The sequence below is a fragment of the Perca flavescens genome, chromosome 14, assembly GCF_004354835.1.
Source record: "Perca flavescens isolate YP-PL-M2 chromosome 14, PFLA_1.0, whole genome shotgun sequence".
Taxonomy (NCBI): Eukaryota; Metazoa; Chordata; class Actinopteri; order Perciformes; family Percidae; genus Perca; species Perca flavescens.
Genome location: NC_041344.1, coordinates 26,257,017 through 26,282,166, shown reverse-complemented (window position 1 = coordinate 26,282,166; position 25,150 = coordinate 26,257,017). Strand labels below are relative to the sequence as shown.

The window sequence follows — 25,150 nt, the reverse complement described above, 5'->3', positions numbered from 1 at the left end:
CTTCTTTTCTTTTTTTTCCCACTGTGTCTTATACGTAGTGTGTGGGATTAAGGGAGAGCTATATTGGCAGAAATGGAATATTATATTAATTACTATGTTTTTACTAGTGTATGATCACCTGAAAATAGGAATCGTGTTTCCGTTAATTTAGAATGAACTGTTTATATCTATGGAGTCTGCCATGTTTCTACAGTAGCCCAGCACTGGCTCTAAGATTGGATCATTCACGTTTTTCGCATCGGCCATCGTAGTTTTCCCACAGGCTTGCAACACATGAGACCTTTCAGTTAGTTGCAATCTGCAACCTCACCGCTAGATGCCACGAAATCTTACACATAGAATCTTTAAAATGGAAAGACATGAATTTTGAAGCTACACTTACATTGCTACGTTTTGGTTTAAAAACAATCTCAAAACTAATATGTTTTGCTACGTTTACATCTCGCTTTCACACTGCTCTGGCATTTCAGAGCCCCTGAACCGGAGTCATTTGAAAACACTTCTGACCCGTTTCGGTTTGGAATCTGCAGGGTTGTGTTGCAGTCTCAGCAGCCGCACACGGAGACCTTTGGCAACACCAACATGGACACCGGCGACATTGTTTCGCCGCCTGATTGGGTCATGGCGTCTCGTTCTTTGAGTTAAACTACAAACGTCTAGGGCTGTGTTGATATAGTTTTTTTCTTACCGGGTTGAAGAAGCAACGTATCGTGGTATGGCGGTTAACAGCAACCCCATTAAGAGAGTAGCGTAAGTTAGAGCGAGAATGGCAGGGTGCCTTCAGTGAGTGACGTCGGTGCCCGTGTGGTTGTGCAAGGAGAGCGAGCGGTAACGGAGAGAGGAGAAAGAGATAGCAAAGATGATTTAAAGTGAGTTAAAAGTGAACAATAAAACGACAATCTTCAGCTTCTCAAGACACGGTGGCTTCATCTGTGGTCAATAACAACATACGTTGCAGCACAGTGTTTCCATTTCAGCTCAATGTGAGTCTTTAGTGGGTTTAGGGATGAAAGAATTAGAGTAGCAGTTAGTTTTAAAAGCAGGTCAAATATAACAACATCCCGATGGCAACAGAGAAAATTCACTCTGAAGAACATGATCTGAAGAAGACAAAATGCTCGTTGCTTTGCACTAGATTTGTTGATTACAAAGAGAATTTAACATTTTAGAGCAGGTTTTTGACTATATTGTGCAGGCGGTTTCTGTCTTTTTTTAATACCTCAAATGGTGTCTGTTTGTTGTCATAGCCTCCTCTGATGTATTTTATCGCCCAAAGGATTAATTGGGAAATTGATAAAATTATCAGCAGATGAATTGATAATGCAAAAAATTGTTGGTTGCAGCCTTAATTGTCTTGCATCTGTGATTTGAACTTGGTGATGCAGTTGGTCAGGGTGGAGCGAGGTACGGTGAACAGGGATTTAGTGGAGATGTAGAGCTGGTCATCATCAGCGTAGCAGTTGAACGGGAGACCATGACAACGGATCATGTTACAGAAGGGGAACATGTAGAGGATGAACAGCAGAGGATTTAACAATGAGCCCTTGAGAAATGACTTTTGAATCAATAAAGGTATTGCTTCCTGCTTGACTCTGAATGCGCCAACAAAAAACATTTTTCAAAACCACCACTTCTCGGAACATCACACACCACATTCTTTTCTACAGCTCTAACTGCATCTTAAACATGAGTCATCAGTGACAAGAAAGAGGAAAGAAATAAGAATACAAATCTTCGGCGAGGACCATCTGAATGCAGACAGTGCATGGCTCCCCGGTGTGACAGAGAAAAACCACAGGTTATGATTATGATGTGTTGTACAACGGGCAGTGTACAATTTTGTTGGCTAGTGGCAGTTTCTGCATGCAACATGAGCTAGTCCATGCAGAGTTATGCAACAGTCTTTGTCTGTGTACTTCATGTATGTATGTGTGTGTATGTATGTATGTATGTATGTATGTATGTATGTATGTATGCATTAAGTTGTGTTGGATTCTTTAAACAGCAGATATATACTTTGTTTGTGCAAGACAAATTTCCTTCGGGACAATAAAATCTATCTCATCTTATCTTAAGTTCCAGGAGAAGAAGAAGCGAATTGTTGAGCATAAATCATGGGAAATTGTAGGGAGAGATAAAAACATGAAGAGATGGAGGGGGAGAAAAAAATATATGGATGAAAGGTAGGCAATAGGCGGCTCGGCATCTCAGGTGGCCTTTCAGATTGCTTCTCTTTGAAAAGACGCAACGGGAGGCTGAAACCACTCAAGTGAGGCAAAAGAAATCAATGGTGCTTGTCTTTTTTTTCTTTTTTTTATCTGTTGCTTTTTTCACATGTCTGCTTTATTCCAGTGCCGCATACCACTTCAACCCCTCCCTTGGTTGTCTATTTACCCTTCAGTCCTCTCACTTTCTTTCCCCTCCCTCTCTCCATCCATCTTCCTCCCTAATGACTGAGCTGTTGGCAGGCGATACGAAGGCTGCATTTTCTTGTCTTATACTGTGAGCACATTAGACAGTGGAGAAAAAGGCTCTCTAAAATGTTAAATTAGACTTTGGACTTATCTCTTCTCTAACTCTCTCTGACTTTCTCTTTTTCATATTCTTCCTGCCCATTTTTTATTCTCTCCATCTGAGTCTGTTCTCTGCTTTCTTTCTCCTTCAATTTATTGCAGCTGAAGTTAGGCTGGCTCACCATAACAAGGCTTTTACTAAAAACCTGATATCTGCCAGCCAGTGTCAACAGAGTCATCTACTGCTGATGATGAAGGTATCTTCCTGTCAATATGCCTTTAATATTGTGTATTTCACATGGCTGCCCAAAGAAATTACTCCAGACCAATGTGGGAGGATTTCACTCAACAGTCAAATCTGCAGTGAAACCTGCTTCAATCCTCTTAATTAAATTACTTTGTGTCCACTGGTTTCAGGGCAAAAAAATTGACTTATAAAAAATTGCAATTATAATGTTGGCACAAAATATTGGCAGCTTAAATGAAAAATAACTTCAGAATCAACCCTCAAAGGTTTAATTTTAAAGTTTTCACCATTTAGATTCCTAGCCTCAGTTTGTGTCCTCACATATTGTCATTAAAAAAAAGTTTACTTTATGAGTTTTTTTAACATTAATATGAGTTCCCCCAGCCTGCCTATGGTCCCCCAGTGGCTAGAAATGGTGATAGATGTAAACCGATCCCTGGGTAGGCTGCTCTGCCTTTGAGAAAATGAAAGCTCAATCTTCTCTTTATGAGGTCATAAGGAGCCAGGTTACCTCCCCTTTCTCTGCTTTGCCCGCCCAGAGAATTTGGCCCACCCATGAGAGAGAGAGAGACATCCTGGCTTTCAAACGAGCAAAGTGGCAGTTGGTCAAGGCCACACCCCCACCCTCCACGTTGCCCCCCCCCCCCCCTCTCTCCTCCTCAACAGCTACAGACACAGAAATGGCACATATTAAGGAAAGCTCATTGTGGGACTGGCTCTATTGGCTGTAATGCTGCACCAAGGCTGAAACAGTATTATGGGACCACTAATGTCTATATAAAAGAGACTTCAGATACAGTATTAGGGGACCACTAAGGTCTATATAAAAGAGACTTCAGATACAGTATTAGGGGACCACTAAGGTCTATATAAAAGAGACTTCAGATACAGTATTATGGGACCACTAAGGTCTATATAAAAGAGACTTCAGATACAGTATTAGGGGACCACTAAGGTCTATATAAAAGAGACTTCAGATACAGTATTAGGGGACCACTAAGGTCTATATAAAAGAGACTTCAGATACAGTATTAGGGGACCACTAAGGTCTATATAAAAGAGACTTCAGATACAGTATTAGGGGACCACTAAGGTCTATATAAAAGAGACTTCAGATACAGTATTATGGGACCACTAAGGTCTATATAAAAGAGACTTCAGATACAGTATTAGGGGACCACTAAGGTCTATATAAAAGAGACTTCAGATACAGTATTAGGGGACCACTAAGGTCTATATAAAAGAGACTTCAGATACAGTATTAGGGGGACCAATAAGGTCTATATAAAAGAGACTTCAGATACAGTATTAGGGGACCACTAAGGTCTATATAAAAGAGACTTCAGATACAGTATTAGGGGACCACTAAGGTCTATATAAAAGCATCCAAAGAGCACCAGGTTATGGGACCTTTAACTCAGCACTTTTACTGACATTTACTGAGATATGTACAAATCGTCGATCCAGACTACAAACAGGCTAACTGCCAAGTTCTGAATTTCAAATTGTAATTTCCCCTACTAATCTCCACTACTTGTTAACCATTAACATACAGCCCAGCACTGTTTAAAGCCATCTTTTGTTTTTTAATCAGTCAAATAGATTCTTTTTTTTAACATCAACACTCCGTATGGTAAGTGTTGTGAAATGACCTAATGGGTTTTTGAAAGATTTCCAACAATTTATCTTCTATAAAAAGGGTTTCTTAGATGCTCTGCGACTCAAATGTGATGATGACGACACATGAGAGACTCAAATACTGTATCCCTCATGTAAGAATTTAAGTGAAAGACTTTCTACCACCAAATAACACTCCTTGTCTCGGGAAGCACCTCTCAATCTTGGTATGATCTTTGTTGTTACATCATTTGCCGGCATGTTTTTGTCTCTGTCTGTCCTCTCTGACTTTCCCTCATTTCTCCTCTGTGCAGCACAGAGGTTGCTGACCCGCTCAGTAGTTCTGGAACAGATGTTCAAGGGGCAAAGTCTGCATATGTGTGTTCACTCAGGGTGTGTGTGTGTGTGTGTGTGTGTGTGTGTGTGTGTGTGTGTGTGTGTGTGTGGGACTTATGATGGGGGTTGAACAACAACAACTTACAAGCACTGGGCATTTAGACTGAAGAGATGGATTAGTGATTTGTGCCTAAGGATAGAGGGATTGACGATAGACAGACAGTGCGAAGGAATTGGGAGTAGGGTTTGTGTTTTGGAGGCCACAGTGGGATTTAAACAGTGAGGACAGAGTCATTTTTACTATTCTGGGATTCTCAGACCTACAGGGAGGCGTTTTGGTGAGCTTTCCCACGTCATAGCTAGGTTAAAGAAAAACCATACTAGTGGGAGGGGAGGGGAGGGAGGGAGGGAGAGAGAGTGGTGAGTGCAGTGAAAAGGTCAGCGCGTATGGGATTGTTGTGCGGTTGTGGCTTGTAGAGAGTACTGGCAGCCCGGCCGTCAGGTCACACTCTGTCACTTTCTGTGATTTGGTCTCCGAGGGCTTTGTCGAACCCTGTCAGATGATTCAACACCTCCTCTTGCAGCCATGTTGACGGTCCCATAGAAGCTGATTGTGTAATCAACCTTGCAACAACACTTAACAGGCATGGTTCATGTCTGTAATCATTTTTAGAGTTTTATTTCACAGAATGTTTGGGTCAATTGTCTCATGTTAGCTATTAGTCTATATCCACGACGTTCCAATTCCGGGATTGCTGCGTTGCTGCCCGAAATTCCGCCCTATGTCTCTCTTTTCGGCCAGGATGTTGTCACCATCCTCTTTCTTTGTGTTTGAATTTTAAACTCCGGTGGATTTCTGAGGACTATGGTTACCTGCTCCTCAGATCTCTGCAGGGTAAATCACGACAGCTAGCTAGACTATCTGTCCAATCTGAGTTTTCTGTTGCACGACTGAAACAACTTTTGAACGTACACGTGTTCCACCAAAACAAGTTCCTTCCCGAGGCGCCGTGGCTCCATCCAGCGCTTAGCACCGCCCAAGACAAGTGTGATTGGTTTAAAGAAATGCCAATAAACCAGAGCGTGTTTTTCTCCTTTAGAGGAATGCTGTGTGGATTAGCCAGACCCTCCTCCGTGGCGCTGTGGAAGAAGGTCCGGTAATGCGAGACTATGTACGTAGCTATAGACCAAGGCCGTGGTTATACAAGCCCCCCCCCCCAATTTTGCACCCAATGGATGCATGTTACCTAATTAAAATACCTGCAAATAGCAAAGGAGAACTGAGACACTATATGCTCGGTAGCGCTGTTACGGTTGCATTTCACCCTTTGTGGGTGCTTTGGGAATTACACAAGTTTTTTTGGGGGGTCTTATTTGTGGATGAAACACTTTCTACTTTCTTTTACTTTCAGCTTTGTTTCTTCTTCATTACTTTCTTTATTCACTTTTGCAACAAGCCAATTAGGCTGAGGGTTTGCGGCGTGTCGGTGTGTCATCAGGAAGCATTCACTCATTTAATTAGCGAACCTTTATCTCTCCAATTAAATCTTATCCTCTCTTCCAAGCTTTTCTTCTTATTCACCCCTAACCCACACATACACACACACACACACACACACACACACACACACACACACACACACACACACACACACACACACACACACACACACACACAGAGGCACACAGAGAGGTGCAGACTGTTCTAGCTGTGTTCTCCAAATGAAAATTGGACAGCGTGGGCGGCTATTATTAATCTTTACAGGTACTAAAAAGTGTGTGCGTCAATGTGTGTATGACAGGTGTGTGTTTTCCAAACGCTGATCTGAGACACAGTGGTGCACTCGGTCTGTTTTCTGCCTGCTCGACTAAAACACACACATCACTGTTTTACAGCGAGACGTACTGCTTTCACATATAGCTCTCAGCGCTTCAGACGCCACTCAATTACTCCTCGAGAAATTAATTTGGGCCTGCCTTTGTCCTGAGATCGTGTTTGGGCCCAAAGACTGACTGAGCAATGCTGGGTGGCATACTGCGTAATTCTGCAGCATTGGCAGAAAATGTAAGGCACGTTTTCGCACATAGACACTGGAAAAAAAGTAAAAGACATCTACCAAACATGATTGTAAAATAACTCTTAAAGCAAATGAAATGTAAGTGGGGAGGGATTGGGGCGACAGAAACTAGGCTCTATAGCTTTAAGAGGACAGAAACATGATTATAGGAACCAACATTTTCTTGTGTTTTTGTAAAAACAAAAAGACATTTGAGCAGTTTTTTTTAAAGGTCCCATGACATGGTGCTCTTTGGATACTTTTATATAGACCTTAGTGGTCCCCTAATACTGTATCTGAAGTCTCTTTTATATAGACCTTAGTGGTCCCCTAATACTGTATCTGAAGTGTCTTTTATATAGACCTTAGTGGTCCCCTAATACTGTATCTGAAGTCTCTTTATATAGACCTTAGTGGTACCCTAATACTGTATCTGAAGTCTCTTTTATATAGACCTTAGTGGTCCCCTAATACTGTATCTGAAGTGTCTTTTATATAGACCTTAGTGGTCCCCTAATACTGTATCTGAAGTCTCTTTTATATAGACCTTAGTGGTCCCCTAATACTGTATCTGAAGTCTCTTTTATATAGACCTTAGTGGTCCCCTAATACTGTATCTGAAGTCTCTTTTATATAGAACTTAGTGGTCCCCTAATACTGTATCTGAAGTCTCTTTTATATAGGCCTTAGTGGTCCCCTAATACTGTATCTGAAGTCTCTTTTATATAGACCTTAGTGGTCCCCTAATACTGTATCTGAAGTCTCTTTTATATAGGCCTTAGTGGTCCCCTAATACTGTATCTGAAGTCTCTTTTATATAGACCTTAGTAGTCCCCTAATACTGTATCTGAAGTCTCTTTTATATAGGCCTGAGTGGTCCCCTAATACTGTATCTAAAGTCTCTTTCCCGAAATTCAGCCTTGGTGCAGAACTACAGCCACTAGAGCCAGTCCCACAATGAGCTTTCCTTAGGATGTGCCATTTCTGTGTCTGTAGCTGTTGAGGAGGGTGGGCCAAATTCTCTGGGCGGGCAAAGCAGAGAGAGGGGAGGTAACCTTGCTCCTTATGACCTCATAAGGAGAAGATTCCAGATCGGCCCATCTGAGCTTTCATTTTCTCAAAGGCAGAGCAGGATACCCAGGGCTCGGTTTACACCTATCACCATTTCTAGCCACTGGGGGACCATAGGCAGGCTGGGGGAACGCATATTCATGTTAAAAAATGTTCATGCCATGGGACCTTTTAATGGCCATACCTAGACACAGTCTAGATATAAGCTGCATTGTTATGCCACAAGGCAAAGGGCCATTGTATTGTTTCCTTAAATCAGACTCAGAGTGTGCAGCATTCACCCGTCGTCAAACACAAATGAGGAAATCATAATTGATGGCTACAGTTCTCCCGTCAGTAGCCTGGAAATTGGCTACACGCGTTACTGTCAGCAAACAAGCATTTGGTCTAACGCCTTCAGGATAAGGGACTTAATAAGAGTCTAATTTGATTAACTAGAGCAAGAGACGATCTGGCGTGTGGGTTTTGTTTTGGCGAACGCAAAGCTCTCGCCAGGCAGCGATAAAGACCTCCGACACCCACACCATGCACCTCATATGCCGCATGCATACTATTTGACTTTTGACTTGTTCTTACTTTCTCTCACAAACAGACACGCACTCGCACACACACACACACACACACACACACACACACACACAGACACGCACAGAAGCAATTGCTTTGATGTCACAGATCACAACCTAATTAACTGCCTACAGGAGAACAAAGTTAAGCACACGTTTGTTGCTCTTTGTCTCTACATGCACTGTGATCCCCTAAAATACTATTATTGCTAATAATATTAATCCTTAATTCACACCTGAAAACACCTTAATTGTTTACATGAAGTTCCCAAAGGCTTTAGGGGAAAACTAATGACATTTTACAAATTTTACATTCAGGTATTAACACCTTTGATAAGGATTATATGCATGTGGCTTAAGGTGAGATATTGTTACTTTTGAAAAACAAGTCACACATTCTCTCTTACAAGGTGAAACATTGAATTCATAGGCAATAAAACGCACCTTACGTCTTCATGCTTCAGCCATATTTGGTCTGGTGTGACCAGTTAGCTCAGGCTGGCTAATGTTAGCTAATGTTAGCAAACTTAAGCTAGATGTACTGATGTAGCTAATGTGACTGAATCACGTTGATGACTTCTGCGTGTGCGCTAATTACTTTGTTAATTAGCATTTTCACTACATTTTGTCATGTCACAGATAAACATTCCAGTGGTTTGAGCTTTAAAGTAACATATTTGCCATTGCCTTGTAATTGCCCTTTGTGGCCACAGTGTTAAATGAGTTTAATTAAGGGGACTTAAGATGTAAAACTCTTCAAAATTGACAAAAAATCGTGAAAACCATGCCTGCTTTTTCACCTTAAGCGAAGAATTGAGGCCATTTTAGGGTATAAATCAAGGGATTGTTTTCATGATTTTCAATTTTGAGGCATTTATATCCCTTAACAACCCCTTAAACCATACATATAATTGATTAAAAATACATTAATATATTGCAATTGTCCCATTAAAATTCCATCAAAACTACCTTAATGACATTGTTATTAATGGGTAAATTAATGGAATTTTAAGGTAATAGTAGGGTCATAGTGATGTTGTCATTATGTAGTTGCATCTCTGGAATCGTGTTTTGCCAGGCAGGGAGCTCAGAGCTGAGATGTAGATTAGGAGATCTGGGCATGCACACACACCACACACACACACACACACACACACACACACACACACACCCCACACAGCTGATTTGACACATAAACACACAGCTGGCCAGATAAACCCACAAATGTGATCAGTGGTCCAGCGCTTGACGTCACAGGGGTGCGTTTGGGATTATTTAATGTTTTGTGAATGTGATGCAGCAGGTTAAAGACTTTTGGCCTTGCATAACAACTCGTGGCAAGGGGATTTGGACACAATACTGTGACAAGGCTCGCTTTGATTTCATTACAAAAATCGGAATTGTGTAAGTCTTGTAGGGAACTGCCCTATGGTATTTTTCGGTTGTTTCCTTGGTGATTTAATTTGCACAACTGCATTCGTCACAAGAGGTCATCCTCCTTTCTGGTTAATTGTTGCTGACCTTCTGTGTCTTTGTCTCAAATTTGACAGGTGGGAAAAGCCGCCTGGCCAGTGATCAAGGAAACCAAGAGTCCTGTCCCGTTGCCATGGGGAAACAGAACAGCAAGCTGCGGCCAGAGATGCTGCAGGACCTCCGGGAGAATACCGAGTTCTCCGACCACGAGCTGCAGGAGTGGTACAAGGTACGCGGATCCACTAAACACAGAGTCTGGACACTATCGGCTCATAGTACAGCTACTACTGCTACTGCTGCAAAGTTAGCAGTGGAACGGAACTAATTATGTTTGCTCACATACATAAGTACTTGTACTTTATACTTCTGTAGCACTACAATATTGTACTCTTTTTGCTACATTTATTCAGCAGCAATACCTAATTAATTAATATTTACAGATTTAAAGTTAGCATACAAAGTATATGATCATCTTATAAAATATGTAGCATTGTTATAGATTTAACTACCCTACGTTTATTGAAGTAGTGGAAAATTAGCCCCAGCTTGACCTTGCTTTCACATTATTGCATCGGTTATACCGCATACATTCAACATACAACTAACTTTGTCTGTTAGCTGTTCGGTGTTGGACATATATGATACAGTGAGTTTGTCAGAGCTTATTTGATGTAAACAGCTCTAAAACATTAAAGTTGCTAGCCGTAAAACCAAAACCATTAGCCAAATTAGGCAAAAATGCTTTGCAGAGCTGAGGGTAAGTGCAACCTCTAAAGGGATGCGTCCAGGAGGCATCCCGATCAGATGCCCGACCCACTTCAACTGGCCCCGCGACGGAGCAGCTACTCGGAGCGTCCTCTGGATATCAGAGCTCCTACAGTAACCCTATCTCTAAGGCCGAGCCCAGCCACCCTACAGAGAAAACTCATTTCAGCTGCTTCGTTCTGGGATCTCATTCTTTCAGTCACTATCCAAAGCTCATGACCATAGGTGAGGGTCGACTGTGGGCTCTGTCTGTATCATATGAAACTAGAAGACCTAAGGAATCCATTGGTAGCAACTATGCCAACTATGCTAGCTTGTTGGGACAAAAGATTACATAGGCTACATTTTGGCAAGGGAAAAACTGGCATGGCCATTTTAAAAGGGGTCCTTTGGACTCCCACTTTAAGGTATCTGAATGAAATGTCACTTAATACGAACTGACTGTAGAGTTATTGTGTTGACTGCTGTAGTGTACATGGCGGGCCCGGGTTCGACTCCGACCTGCGGCCCTTTGCTGCATGTCACTCCCCCTCTCTCTCCCCTTTCATGTCTTCAACTGTCCTGTCAAATAAAGGCCTAAAAATGCCCCCAAATATAATCTTTAAAAAAAATAAAAGTACATGTAACTGCTTTGGGGTCAATACTTAATGTAAACATGAATACCTTTCAATAATGCACCAGGTAAAAGGGAACCTTGTACAATTGAAGAATATCTTTCATATCCAAGCCAAATTGGTTTTGTAACTGAAATATCCCAAATTGGCATTCAACTGAAAATCAAATCAAATCGGGACCTTGTGAATTGGAATCGATTCGAGAAATCAGTGGCGATACCCAGCCCTAGTTGACTGGTAAAGAAATCAGTGGCGATACCTAGCCCTAGTCAACTGGTAATTCGAGAGCATTACCTTACGGTTCTTCTCCCTCTTCGCTACAGCGGTCCGGTACAATGCACGCATCACTGCCGTCCATCTCTCACTCCATCTTACCCCTCACTCGTAAAACCAGATCGCGAGAAACTTGAGCACCTTCTCTTGAGGCAACAACTCACTCCCAATCCCACTCACTATTGGGCTGCAGTGATCATTCCCAGGACAGGGGAACAATTTTATTGTGACCTTTGTTGGTCTGTACAGTCATGTTTCAACAGTAATCTGTAACACTGACACCAGCCTTGAATGTGACAATGTGTACTCTCAGTACAAGGTAGAGCATCCCCAGTCTGTTAAGCCTTGGCATGATGAGGTACCACAGTGACCTGACTGCAAGAGTTATCTCATCTTGTCTGACAGATAGTGTGTTTGTGTGATGGCTACATGGCCTTATGGATGGATTAAACCTATGGAACAGCTGTGTGAGCTGTCCTGAATAAGAGCTGGACATTTTAAGCTGACCTGACCCTGACCTGTGACTTAAGCCTCACTGACTCTCTTCCCACTGACAGTGGTCATGATGGTGCTCGCTCTCAGCAGATTAACAGCTCCAGGATGCCCGAGATGTCGTAAAAACTGCAAAGTGTATTCCGCAGGACGTCGAGGTGCCTGAGGTCTCTTGAGAAGTTATTCAGCTTGTCTTTTATTTCGGAGAATTATATTGGCAATATATCCGAGAAAGGTTGTGACGCTCTCTCGGAAAATGTCGAAGACAATGGCAATGAATGAAAAGTTTCATTAGAAACAGAACCATGTTGACTTTCCACCTTCACTCTGAGAATGAGAATATTAAAAGTAATTCCAGCTTTCAACATCGGGACAATGACTTTGTCACCTCTCTGGATCCATCTTAAAGGCCTTTGTGGAAAAAAAGAGCTTAATTTCTGCTGAACAAAGACCGAGATTGACATGACTTTTACTTCCCTTTTCTTCTCGGGCACAGTGCTGCTTTATCAAATGTGACTCCTTGAAAAGAAGATAGAAACTGCTTTCAGCTATCCATGAATAAGCCCCTTTTCAAAAGGTACTTTGTCAGTCTGTTCAGAATGAAGCGTTACATGAAACATTTCCTGGCCGATGTTACAGAAACTTTTTTTGGGGGGTGGGAGTTGGGGGGGGGGGGGGTGTTAAAACTTGTATAATAGAGCTGTATTGTATTGTCCTGGAGCAACCTATTTTCACTGTCTTGCCTCATGTCGTCTTCTCTTCAGGGTTTCTTGAAGGATTGTCCAAGTGGAACCCTGAATGTGGAGGAGTTCAAGAAAATCTACGCCAATTTCTTCCCCTACGGTGACGCTTCCAAGTTCGCTGAGCACGTCTTCCGAACGTTTGACACCAACGGCGACGGGACGATAGACTTCCGGGAGTTCATCATCGCCCTGAGCGTGACGTCACGGGGCAAGCTGGAGCAGAAGCTGAAATGGGCCTTCAGCATGTATGACCTGGACGGAAACGGGTACATCAGCCGCGACGAGATGCTGGAGATTGTACAGGTGAGCAAGGGGACTCTGGGTATTGATGTTTGGTTGGCGGCAAAGGGCGAGCGGAAATGGATGTTGGGTATTATTTTTTTTTTTCATTTTTGAAAAGGTTAGTTTGTAGAAGCAGGTAATCCTCTGGCCTCAGGTGCTAAACGTACATTTGTCACATGTGTGACTTCTAAACAGTAGGGCAATGTTGGTGCTGTAACAATAAGTCTCTAGTAGTCACATTTAAAAATATTTATTGATTTATTTTTTTTAAACAAATTAAACCCACCAGCTAGTTAAGCTTTAGCTCAACAGTCCGACCAATAATCACTTATATAATTACAATATGGCATATCTAAACAAAACCAACAACTACCAGTCATACGACTCAAGGCCTTAGCCAATGTAGCAATTCATTGTTAAACAAAGAAACCGTGATTATGTAAAAAAAAAGGCAATTATTTAATAATTGTTACAGACCTAGTGGTGCCATTAATACATACATATTTACATAGTGTCCAAGCCCAAGCCGAGCTCTTTGTCCCTGTCTGTATATACAGTGCTAAGCATAAATTAATACCCCCTAAAGTGCTAAAGTTGACTAATAAGAGGAATAAAAAATCATCTTTTGGAAATTGATCTTAATGCCTTAATTTAAAAAATGAGGAAAAATCCAAACTTTAAGGACACCAACTTTCTTTGTGAATGGATAGTGTATCGTAAATAAATAAATCTTCTTCCTTAAAATACAGGGGGCATAAGAGATTGGCATGGGGTACTTTCCAAAAGAGCCTTCACCATACCTAGAGATTGGCATGGTTTTATTTCAGTTAGCCTAATAGCTGGTTTGATTTGCAGTGAGAGATGATTTTATGGAAAGTACCCCATGCCAATCTCTAGGTATGGTGAAGGGTATGTGATGATGTGGGGCTATTTTAATTCCAAAGGCATAGGGGACGTTATCAGGATGCATAGTATCCTGGATCCATGAAATAACTGGCCTTTAAAAATAAAAATCTGCCTGCCTCTATGGGAATTTAACATAAGTACTTACTTATGCCCCTTGTATTTTAAGGAAGAAGATTTATTTATTTACGATACATTATTCATTCACAAAGAAAATTGGTGTCCTTAAAGATTGGATTTTTTCCCATTTTTGTAATTAAGGCATTAAGATCAATTTCCAAAAGATGATTTTTTTCCTCCTCTTTTTAGTCAACTTTAACATAAGGGTAGTCACTTATGCTTAACACTGTAATAGAGGTGTGTTTTGTATATTTGTTTTATTCTATTTCTATCTACTATGTATTGTCCTTATTCTGTTGTGTTTGAATTTTGTGAGCTGCAGTGACAAGGGAATTTCCCCAGTGTGGGATCAGTAAAGTCAATCTTATCTTACCTTATTTACCCAGACCTTAGAGTCCTCCAGAGTCACAGCGGCCTTGTTGACACTTTGTTTTAAAATGCAAAAACGCCAAGTGGACAGCCGAGACACATCGCTGTTAACAGCCGTGTCTGTAATGCATCTCCAGTTGTGTTCAACTTCCGACACCGCCTACGTCACTACCGCACAATGATCACATCTACGCTCTCGCCATTTGTGTTAGCGGTTGTGTCGGTACAGCTGGAGAAATCTCCTTCTATAGGGCAAAATGACTGGCCGTCAGGCAACTCTTCGTCCGATTCGCCGTAAAATGGACCATTTATAGAGCGTCTGCACCAAAACAACCACCACGTCCTGCACTGATGAAGTATTTTCCTGTAAGGTCCGTGTCGGGGACACATCAGGACGCATTGATGTACAGAACAGAAGACGTGGTCAAATGCGTCCCAGACCACATCGGCAAGCGGTTTTAGTGAATGCGTCTTGGCGGTTGTTTACACTTGTATTTAGCACTTTCCGCTAGTGATCCGATCACCGTAGACGCATTATAAAACCAAACAGGGTCAGAGGGAATTTCCCTATGCTGAGCCATACTCCTCATTAAACATAAACTGAACTTTATGTGTAAAACAGTGTAGTTCCCCTTCAAAGACAAATAGAATTTCCCTAAAAGGTGCCCTGCCACACGTATTTCATTACTTTGTGGTAATGTCTCAAGTTCTACCATGGACTCTGTAAAAAAAAATGTGTGGAAAAAATGCCATGATTACCTTGTTTCAAGCCATTCTAGCATGGTATAGAAAGCCTACAGGAAGACTCACCTCGATTTGTGCCAGTTCTCATTATTATTCAACAAGCTAAGCTGTTTGAATCTGATTGGCTAACAGCTAGCCAATGAGAGCCTGGCTGTCAGAATCCTTTACCCAAGCCAACTGGGCGAGCTCATGAATAGTAATGAGCTCAGGCAATATGATGTCAGACTGACCAGCTTTTGTAATTGGCCTGATTTCTCTGCTTATTTCTTTTCAGTGGCTAGAGCTCACATTCACAACATAACACAAACACATATGGACCTAACATATTTCAAAAAATGCCAGTAAAAACGGTTTTGTATGGCAGTGCACCTTTAAGATCAATAAATAAGGACTATTTTATGTGTTGTTACACTCTTAAACCAAAAACTCAATAAATACAGTAATAAATACCATCCCGAATATTAGTCACGTGGGGATTTTTAACAGGACACGTGTGGTGACAGAAGACCCCAAAATAATCTCTTTGTCACTAAATTTAGCTTTCCTTTTAGTAAACAGAAACAATCCTATGCTAAACTGTAGAAGTTTGCATCGACAGGAATAGACAGAGAGCATCTATGCTAAATGCTCACTTTAGTGATGTGAGTTAATACATGTGCAAAGAGGCTCAGAAAAAAAACGCATACTTATTAATAATGTGCTGACTAAAATATTGGCACAGGCCACAGTTTGCATGAAAGCTGTTAAGTACGGTACTACATTAGCGCTGTACAGTATGTAGACTCATATGTCGAGATACTGGACAGAGACTGTGTGTGTAAGTGTGTCTGTGTGTGTGTGTGTGTGCGCGCTTCTGGGTTATCATAGATTAGCAGAGTTTATCCCTGAGTGTGCAGAATACCGCGATTATCCTCAAACCCATTGAGGTTACGTACCGTTGGGCGAGAGAGGAGGGACCCATTGTGTCATTATACAACGCGAGAGAGAGAGATTGTCCTGTTAGAGGAAGTCAGATTTGTTTTAAACCACACATTATCCAATAACAGACCATATCCCCACCCCACACACCGCCGGATCAAAAGAGATATCCAACAAAATGTAGACACTTTTTTCCCCTAATTTGTAGATTTTTGAAATTGATTGAATATGGCATAGGGAGAAGGAGATGTATGCCACAATTCAAATAATGTATCAAATCATTCTGTCAAAATTGGCAATTTAGAAAGAAATATTTTCCCCAAAAACAGAGGCAGTTGAAGTAACACTCCAATGTTGTTTAAAGATCCCATGACATGCTGCTTTTTGGATGCTTTTATATATACCTTAGTGGTCCCCTAATACTGTATCTGAAGTCTCTTTTATATAGACCTTAGTGGTCCCCTAATACTGTATCTGAAGTCTCTTTTATATAGACCTTAGTGGTCCCCTAATACTGTATCTGAAGTCTCTTTTATATAGACCTTAGTGGTCCCCTAATACTGTTCTGAAGTATAGGCCTTAGTGGTCCCCTAATACTGTATCTGAAGTCTCTTTTATATAGACCATAGTGGTCCCCTAATACTGTATCTGAAGTCTCTTTTATATAGACCTTAGTGGTCCCCTAATACTGTATCTGAAGTCTCTTTTATATAGACCATAGTGGTCCCCTAATACTGTATCTGAAGTCTCTTTTATATAGGCCTTAGTGGTCCCCTAATACTGTATCTGAAGTCTCTTTTATATAGACCTTAGTGGTCCCCTAATACTGTATCTGAAGTCTCTTCTATATAGACCATAGTGGTCCCCTAATACTGTATCTGAAGTCTCTTTTATATAGACATTAGTGGTCCCCTAATACTCTTTCCCAAAATTCAGCCTTGGTGCAGAATTATAGCCACTAGAGCCAGTCCCACAATGAGCTTTCTTTAGGATGTGCCATTTCTGTGTCTGTAGCTGTTGAAGAGGAGAGAGGGGGGGGGGCCTCGTTGTGTTTTAGTATAACGTTTCTTGATTTTTTGCGAGATACGCTATTCAACTTTTGTCGGAGGAAGAGATATGAACTCTCCTTTTACAGTCAAAGAGATTTCCTTTTACAGCTGGTATGGCTTACCGAAAAGCACAGAGGGCTTATTTTGTGCAAGCCACCTTCCCTTCTAAGGGTGCTGCTGTGACACTGATCTAGAGTCAGTTTTACACACTGTGCTCCCAATGGAGAAGATTTGATAGGCTCGTAAGCTGATAGTAGATCGCCATCTGAGGCCGGCTGATACTCTGAGCTTCTCCGCGCTCACTTGCAGAGGTTAATTTAATGCTACCAGGGGGACGGGAGGCGCACGTATGGGTCAACAGATAAAGGAGAATCAGATCAATGCAGCAAGCTCTGCTTGTAAGTCATCCCCTTACCCTGCTGGCATGTGGCAGGCATCTGTGTCGCTGTGTTAGAATGGCGTAGTTTTTATAGCCCCGCACGGACGCTTGCGTGGGTATTTGTGGATAAGCTGGCCAGGGAAGGCGCTCTTAGCATCAGAAGTACCAACTGCCAGTGAATCATGTGGACGTTAGAAATGGAGCCCGACCGGTGGCCGGGTTGGATCAGTGGGTAGAGCAGGCGCACATATACATGGTGGTTTATGCCTCGACGCAGAGGTCCAGGGTTCGAGTTCGATCTGTGACGATTACCTGCATGTCTTCCCCCCCCTCTCTGTTCCCTTTCTCACCTAGCTGTCCTGTCAATTAAAGGCGAAAAAAGCCCAAAAAGATCATCTTTAAAAAAAAAAAAATTAGAGCACGACTGATAAAGCATTTTTGAGGCCGATATCGATACAAATATTTGGTGATTTAAAAATGCAATATTCCAATATAACGGCCGATATATATAAAAAAAAAAAATCCAGAAACACATAACAAATCAAACAGATTTCCCTAACATTAGCTACTTGTAGTCATTTGTGAGTCCTCACTAAAAATAATATGATAATGCAGTTTCAAAATAAACTTGTTTGTTTCATTGTCAGTAAGAGAACAGAGGAACATTAAAACATATTAAATTTCTGATAAATAAAATTTATAAAAATACAAACTTAAGATATGGAACTTGAAGTCCTTTGAACAAAAACATAACAACAAATAAAATCAAAGAATGTTGCCAACAGGGACGTTGTAGAGCGCCCTCTGGTGGACAAACTATTCAACGCCAACACTCAGAACGTGGTTGAAGGGTCTTTCGTACGTTATTTTGCCGATACCAATAGTTTGGAAAATGCCTAATATCGATATATCGGTCGGGCTCTAGAGCGTGTGTTTGTGGAGGGCTCCTGGGAAGCATTTTGCTGGGGAGAGACGTGTTTGATGGGTTTATGGTGTTGTCATTTATACATACAGTATGTTTAATTGGTCTATTGTTTAATGTCTGTTTTCTTATTATTTTTTTTGTATTGTCTTGAATATTGTAGTTACTGTGTCATCTTTTCTTGATTTTTGTGTGGGGGTGTGGTGATGACGTGCGGGGTGATGGAGGGGGAGGTTAATTCCCCTCCATCGTAGTCTAGCTAGCTGTAAATCCAGACAGCTAGCTAGACTATCTGTCCAATCTGACAACTACTTTTAAACGAGCACACGTTCCGCCAAAACCAGTTCCTTCCCGAGGCTATTTTGCAGAGGCACCGTGGCTCCGCCCGGTGCTTAGGGTTAGGGTTTAAAGAAATGCCAATAAACCAGAGCACGTGTCTCTCCCATCCCAGAGTGCTGTGTCGACTAGCCAGACCATCCTCCGCAGCGCTGTGGAGGAAGGTCTGGCAATATGAGACTAGGACGCGCTCAACTCACGTAGACCCTTAAAGCTTTGAAGGCTGGGTGCTGGGTGCTGGATCCTGAAATTGATAGCCCTTCCTCAGCGTGTGCATGTTGTGTTAAAAATACATACAAATGTTGTTCATTTAAAAAATAAAATTAAAAAGTGTGTGTATGCGCATCTTGAAAGCTACAGTGACTTTATTTTTCATATTCAGTTGTGTTTCCTTCCTGCTGAGTGGCCTTAGTGGTTCCCTGCTGGCTTGAATTCAATTAATCTCCCCCTCTAAACCCTGTCTCTCTCTCTCTCTCTCTCTCTCTCTCTCTCTCTCTCTTCTTTCTCTGGCTCCATCTATCAGGCCATCTACAAGATGGTGTCATCTGTGATGAAGATGCCCGAGGATGAATCCACGCCGGAGAAGAGGACGGATAAGATCTTCAGACAAATGGACCTCAATAATGATGGTGAGAGGAGGAAATGGCAACAGGGAGGGGGAGAGGGGAGTAGAACAATGAGGGGATGAATGGGAGAGTTCATTGAAAGATAATCTTTGAAATTAGGGCTGCACAGTTAATCGCAACTTTAACGCACTATAGACTAGTGCAGTATCCAGATCCGAATGAAGTATTGTGGTGCTGCAGAGGCCCAGCCTACAAATCAGATCCTACAGAAAGAAAAGAAAGCCAATTATTTGCGATATCAGTCAAAAATAATCACAATTAGATACAGTATGTTCCTCATATCGTGCAGCCTTGTTTGAAATGTGTTCATTTTACTGAAAACAAGAGATTTTTTGGAGTGGCTCATAATACAATATAGCACACAACCCTCCAGTAACATATATATATATATATATATATATATATATATATATATATATATATATAAAATAAAAAAAGTCCCCAGTTACAACATTATATATTATTCTATATACTTTCACATGACATTTTGTGAAAAAACTCTAATAGCTTGTACACTGAATGGCAAAAGAATATGAATCTACAAGCCAAAAGGTTACGCTAACAAAAGGGCTTTTTCTCATCTCTCTTCTCCAAGTAAGTGGCTAATTTCAGTGTTTCCCATGGGAACAGCACACTCAGTCTGTGTGTTTGTCTATGCAAACAGAAAGAAATCAATTTCTCTTTTTATCTTACTAAATGAAATAACGTGTAGTTCCCAGTAAGGACAGTGGGAAACTGAAAATGGAACTCATTTTGCAGACAAAAGCCCTATTCACAAGGGACTAGTATTACCTGAGGACCGTCTGTGACGATAAGCCTGCGCAAATCGGCCCTGTCCCAAATTTGACACGTAAAAATTCCACCGCGAATGCCCCGTTATATTCGGCCAAACACAGAGTTCATGTACACAGCTGAAGTTGATAACCTTAACGATGGCTCAGTTCCATCAAGTGTCCCAGGAAGCTATTTCAGTGAGTCAGCATGCACAATACCAGGGCCTCTCCTAAGTGGAATGCAGCCATCATTAATGGCTTTGAATACACGTGGGCTTTTCCTACTATGACATGTCAACATGTCTGCCGTGAAAAAGGTCTATTGGCTGCGTTGGCAATTATAAATAAAAGTTTTGACAGAGCCGTGACATCATATTTTGTCACTTGACAAATTACAGACATGCAGGTTCGCATGGGATTAAGATCACAGATGACCCTCTACTAATCCAGTGCGACTAGGGCTAATGATAAAATGAAAGACCAAAAACAGTAAGATAACCCCGTGGCTGGCTTCTCCAGGCAGCAGACGAGGCACGGCTGCTTCCACTCGCCTCATCAACCTGCTCCGTACAAAAGCCAGGTGCTCACACGCCACTGCTTTCCCCCCCCTACCCCCCCCCTTCCTCTGTGGATAATGTCCAGCCGACCTGCTCCTTGCCAACAACTGCTCCCACTCCACGCTCTTTTTCTTAATGAACGTCTTACACGTCTTACACCTATCGATGGGGGTCTAACTTCCGTGTAAAATGCTGAACAGCTGGCCTCTTTGTGCTCGGTGGGAGTGTGAGTGAGTGTGTCGCCCACCTACAATCTAAGAAATAAAATCCGTAAAATAACGGAGAAAGTTCTGGCAGCTCGTTCCCCGGACTTTGTTCCATAATTAAAAAAAATATAAATGAAATTAATGAAATTATGTGTGTACTTTCAGTTAAAATACAGAACATTTGAAAAACGAATTCAAAAATGTTGGAAAAAAAACGACATTGGAAAAAGTGTCAAAGAGGGTCAAAAAAAAGTGTCAAAAGGTCAAAATAGTGACAAAAATGCCCCCTCCCCCCCCTTCCTCTGCCCTTGGACAAAAAATAATTGCCCCTTTTGTTTTCTATTTTCTCTTACCTCTGCAGGTAAATTGTCCCTGGAGGAGTTTATCAAAGGTGCCAAAAGCGACCCGTCCATCGTCCGGCTACTCCAGTGCGACCCCAGCTCGGCCTCCCAGTTCTGAGCCCCAAAAGTGTCTACGCCCCCCCCCCCCTCCCCCCCCCCTGCTGCGACCCGTCCCTCCTCACCCTCTCTGTTGCTATTGAAACAGTCACTCAAATCAATGCATGATGGTTCCCGTTTCTCTTATCATCATCTCTTTTTCTTTTCGTTGCTGTGTGCAAGGGTGGTGGAGGAGGGAAGGAGGATGGAGGATAAGAAAAGCCATCACTTATCATCTCACTTTCATTTATTTTTTTTTATATATATTTGGGAAAACTGAAAGGACATGCATACATTTTAACGATCAGTCGACAGTGGCGTCCGCTAATGTCCCCGCATATCCCTCTTTCTCTCTCTCTCTCTCTCTGTGGATGGACGGGGGAGCTGCTTATGACAAAGCGTGGATTTCTGCAGGGTGGGGATTGCCCTCCAATACACATGTACATCATATATATATATATATATATATATATATATATATATATATATATTGTACGTCTATGTATATCATCAGGTGAAGTCTGTCTTCATGTATGGTGCACACTCTGGCATTGAAAGGCAGTATTATGTAGCGTAGCTTCCTGGTCTGGTCTGAATGGGTGCTCGGGGTGGGGGTGCATGGGTGGGAGTGTTTTTTTTTTTGGAAGGTGGGGGGGGATTACTGCTTTATGATCTTTGGCTGAGAAAATGGCCTAAGATCCCATTAGCTTTTTATTGATATCTACTGGCATTTTGTTGATACAGAAATTTCAAATGTGTTTTTTGGTTATTTTTCATTTGTACATATTGTTGCCCTCCTCCATGTTATATTTATTTGTTCATTTTTTTGTTATTATTGTGCTTTTACTTTGACATGTTGTTAAAGATGACCGTGTTCCAGTTTACAGAGAGAGAGAGAGAGAGAGAGAGAGAGAGAGAGAGAGAGAAATGAGTTAGGATTGATCTCTTTGGGATTTGTGGATTTGTTAAAAGTGTAAGATTATAAAAAAAGGTGAGGTATACCGTAAGGGGATCCCATGATGCGTTTGATTAATGACACCAGTAGCACGTATCGTTTGAGCCGCCACATGTTTATAAAGTATGGCTGCGCATTTGCTCTGAATGTGTGTGTGTGTGTGTGTGTGTGTGTGTGTGTGCATATTTGAATATGCACTGTGTGCTCGAGGCTAACTTTTGCAGTATTATTATCATGTATTATTATCACGTGTTGTTTTCTTAATTTGTAAGTATTTTGAAGTTCTTCAACGACGAGAAGTATACTTAAGATAGCCGTAACCTGTCATTACTGTATACTGTATGATCCTATGAAAAACAGTAAACGCACAGCCATATCATTTTGTAGCTCTGCAGACCCCTCAGCCATTCCCTCCCTCAGCCCCCCCCCTTCCCCTGACAGACAGAGAACTCACTAAGGGCTCGTTCATCACTCTGTAGCTGAGTGCTTTCGTATCCTCCTGGATTGGTCTGCTCACAGAGCAGTTAGATGAACAGTTGTGTCGTGTATAACGGGAGATACTTCTTCAGATTCGAGTTTTCGGGGGTTTCCAGACATATGCAGTAATCTGACCGTTTATTGGCATTTCTTTAAACCCATCACTATCGTCTCGGGCGGAGCTAAGCTCGGGAAGGAACTTGTTTTGGTGGAACATTTGCACCCCGCAAAAGAAAACGCTGCATACAATATTAAATCAACTGTTCACACAATACAGTAATGTGAGCTGTTTAAATATTGCTCAATGGTGTTTTAAGCCCCCAACGTCGACTTGAAGGCAGCGCTGCAACTGTCGACTTCAAGGCACCTAACCCTAACCTTACCCCTAACCCTAACCATTGCCTAATCCAAGTGCCTGGAAGGTGACGTTGAGGGCTTAAAACACCTTTTAATTAGCAATCCAGCAATCCCGGCAAAACGTCCCAGTTAGAGAGTAAATGCCGTATAAAACATATTCTTTGTACATCTTTACAATCATTCCCTGAAAAAAAACCAAGCAGGCATGCCTTGTTGCACCATCCAAATCCTCTTCAGAACTTGGCCATTTTCAGCGTGTAGCTTGCTAGCTCCAAGTTTGATGTTGTTTCGTGAATCGGACAGAGTTTAAGAACGACAACGCACAGAGAGCGGAAAGCGAGGGGCATCCAGCGGGACATCCTGGTCACGCGGGATGTGACGTAATGATTCCGGAAATGTCCCGTCTTCGATCCATACCACAGTATATCAGCACTGATAGGAACCCTTGATTGATTCTATTTGATTTACTTAAAGGTGCTCTAAGCGATGTCACACGTTTTTTTTAGGCTACAACATTTTTCCTCACATACAGCAAACCCTCACTATCCGCAAGCTGCCTGGCGCCTGAACTGAACACTGTACAAAAAAAAACGCGGTCTCTATAGACAGCCCCGGCTCCACAAACGCCAACAAAAAACAAACCGCGCCAACCTACACCACCAAACATAACAAACGGTCTTCCAGCGTTCCAGCCAGAAACCGACAAGAAGGAATTGGGGGGAGGGGGGGTCATGACTGTTTCAGCAAGCACAGGAAGGGAGAGCGTGGGGACGGGATGAGGAGGGAGGGAGGGAGGGAGGGGCGAGCTAGCCTCCGTTTTGTTTGAAAATACTTCGAACGTCGACAAGAAGTGACGTCACCCAACGTCGCTTAGAGCACCTTTTTAACGTTTGGAGCGCCAAGGAAGTGGAACATGTGGAGACATGGCATCACATCAATATTTTCAATCTAGAACTGTTTATTAGCGTTTTCAAAGAGCCTTGATTGACTAAAATGTGCTTCAGAACAAAAGCCTCCATCTGAAATACCGTGCACGTGAAAACATGTAGCCACTGGTTGCAGGAACACCAGCACCACTCCATGTAAAGCCCCCATTGTCAGATCACTATTGCCATCTTCTGTTTGGGAGGTTAAACACAAGACTAAGTCTGTTTGTGAAGAAGTTAAGCGTTGGGCAGACCAGGGGGGGAAAAAAAGTCAAATTACATATTGCAGATACTCATATACTCATATGCATCGTTCTTTTAGGAAGGGACCTTCACGTTCTTTACTTTTATAGGCTGATATGGTACATAAGTGTAAGTATTTGTAAGTGTTTTTGGTATTTAGAAGTGGTGGAATGTAACTAAGTACATTTACTCAATACATCAGTGAGGTACTTTAGTGGAGTATTTTTCATTTTTACGCTACTTTACACTTCTACTCCACTACATATATGGAAATATTGTACCTTTTACTGCACCAGATTTACCTGACAACTGTAGTTACCACTTATCAGATTACATTTATTAAAACATATTGTATTAAACTGCCCCACATGATTCACTTGTTGTGGTTCAGTGTTTATGACATAGCTGTATTATTATGTTCCAAAAGCCTTTTGAAAAGACACTGAAATTCAGACTAACGCAATCATTTCAGGTGAGTTAGCAGCTCCATTAAAGGTGCTGTAGGTAGGATTGGGAAGATCCAGGACTTAGCCAAAGAATTTGAACATCGACAACTTCTCAGTCCCTCCCCCCCTTTTCTGCTAAAGCCCAAAACGGTCTCCTAAGCCCCTCCCCCCGGAAGGGAGAATGAATGTGTGTGCCTGAGCAGTGATTTACACAGTTAGAAACCCCCCCTGGCCCTGATTGGTGCATCTGAACAGGGAGACGTGGGTTTTTGCAAATCACACTACAGGCTGTAGGTGGTGCCAGAGGAGCTGGATTTATTTTCTTTAATGACCTGCTTGTAGTTCTACTCTAACATTC

At 41.9% G+C, this 25,150-nt stretch overlaps 1 protein-coding gene across 1 annotated transcript in view; it reads left to right on the top strand.

The window, feature by feature from the left end:
• The window catches only part of LOC114568071 (hippocalcin-like protein 1), a 46,736-nt gene extending 25,326 nt beyond the window's left edge, over positions 1-21,410 (top strand). The window contains exons 2-5 of the mRNA XM_028597439.1: positions 9,958-10,109; positions 12,789-13,070; positions 19,313-19,418; positions 21,313-21,410. Of these exons, the coding sequence (XP_028453240.1) occupies positions 10,014-10,109; positions 12,789-13,070; positions 19,313-19,418; positions 21,313-21,410 (582 nt within the window). The 5' untranslated portion in view covers positions 9,958-10,013. The remainder of the gene's footprint in view (positions 1-9,957; positions 10,110-12,788; positions 13,071-19,312; positions 19,419-21,312) is intronic.
• Positions 21,411-25,150: the final 3,740 nt, after the last annotated feature.